This window comes from Nicotiana tomentosiformis, chromosome 12, assembly GCF_000390325.3.
Source record: "Nicotiana tomentosiformis chromosome 12, ASM39032v3, whole genome shotgun sequence".
Classification (NCBI taxonomy): domain Eukaryota; kingdom Viridiplantae; phylum Streptophyta; class Magnoliopsida; order Solanales; family Solanaceae; genus Nicotiana; species Nicotiana tomentosiformis.
In genome coordinates, this window is record NC_090823.1 from 74,637,812 (window position 1) to 74,638,862 (window position 1,051).

At 52.3% G+C, this 1,051-nt stretch overlaps 1 protein-coding gene across 1 annotated transcript; it reads left to right on the forward strand.

Moving 5' to 3' along the window:
• The first annotated feature begins 282 nt into the window (after positions 1 to 282).
• Positions 283 to 723, forward strand: LOC138902876 (uncharacterized). Its single transcript, XM_070190778.1, has one exon. The coding sequence runs from the start codon at positions 283 to 285 to the stop codon at positions 721 to 723; it is 441 nt and encodes a 146-aa protein (XP_070046879.1).
• The last annotated feature ends 328 nt before the right edge of the window (positions 724 to 1,051 follow it).

Below are 1,051 nucleotides of genomic sequence, written 5' to 3' on the forward strand. Positions count from 1 at the left end.
GGACTTCAGAAACTGGGGGTACTACCAGCCCAACCGATTGCAGCTACTCAGGCCCCGGTGGTCCCCGTTATGACTGATGATGAGCAGAGGAGACTTGATAGATTTAGGAGACTTCAGCCTCCATCATTTAGCGGTGCTGAGTCAGAGGATACCCGGGGTTTCTTGGATAAGTGCCAGCGGATTCTTCGCACTGTAGGTATTCTGGAGACCAGTGGGGTCTCGTTCACTACTTTTCAGTTTATTGGGGCTGCCTTCAGATGGTGAGAGGCTTATAAGAGGCGCATGCCGGTCGATGCAGCACCACTTTCATGGCAAGAGTTCTCCGTTCTCTTCTTGGAGATATTCGTGTTACAGTCTTGCAGAGAGGAGCTGCGCAAACAGTTTGAGCGGTTACGACATGAGGGCATGTCTGTGATGCAGTACGAGATAAGGTTTTCTGAGTTGGCTCATCACGCAGTTTGGTTGGTTCCCACTAATAAGGAGAGGATTAGGAGGTTCATTGATGGCCTCACATATCAGTTGCGGTTGCTTATAACTCGGGAGAGGGTGTCTGGTGCTACCTTTGATGAGGTGGTGGATATTGCTCGACAAATAGAGATGGTCCGTAGCCAGGAGCATGGAGAGAGGGAGTCCAAGAGGGCTCGTGGATCGGGTGGTTTCAGCAGTGTTCCTTCTGGAGGTCAGTTCTACCACGGTAGGGGTCGTCCTTACAAGCATGCTTAGACGGCTCGTCCAGTTCACCGTGGTGCATCATCCAACTATGGTTCATACAATACTCATCAGGTCACTCATCGCCTAGTGCCCTTCCAGCCCAGAGTTTGTCCCGTGCTCCTTCAGTTTAGGGTTCATCTGCACCGGGTGCTTCTAGCGGTTATTATGGTTCTTGGGGCCCGATTCAGTCCCCACCACCACCAGTACCGGGGAGTTACTTTGAGTGCGGGGAGTTTGGACATATGTGGAGGCAGTGTCCTCGTCACTCGGAAGGCCCAGTATAACAGAGGAGTCAGGTTGTGACTTCAGCACTGGTCACTTCACCGCCCGCCCAACCAGT

Excerpts from the sequence above, each read along its gene's own strand:
- LOC138902876 (XM_070190778.1), top strand. The coding sequence starts at position 283 with ATGCCGGTCGATGCAGCACCACTTTCATGGCAAGAGTTCTCCGTTCTC.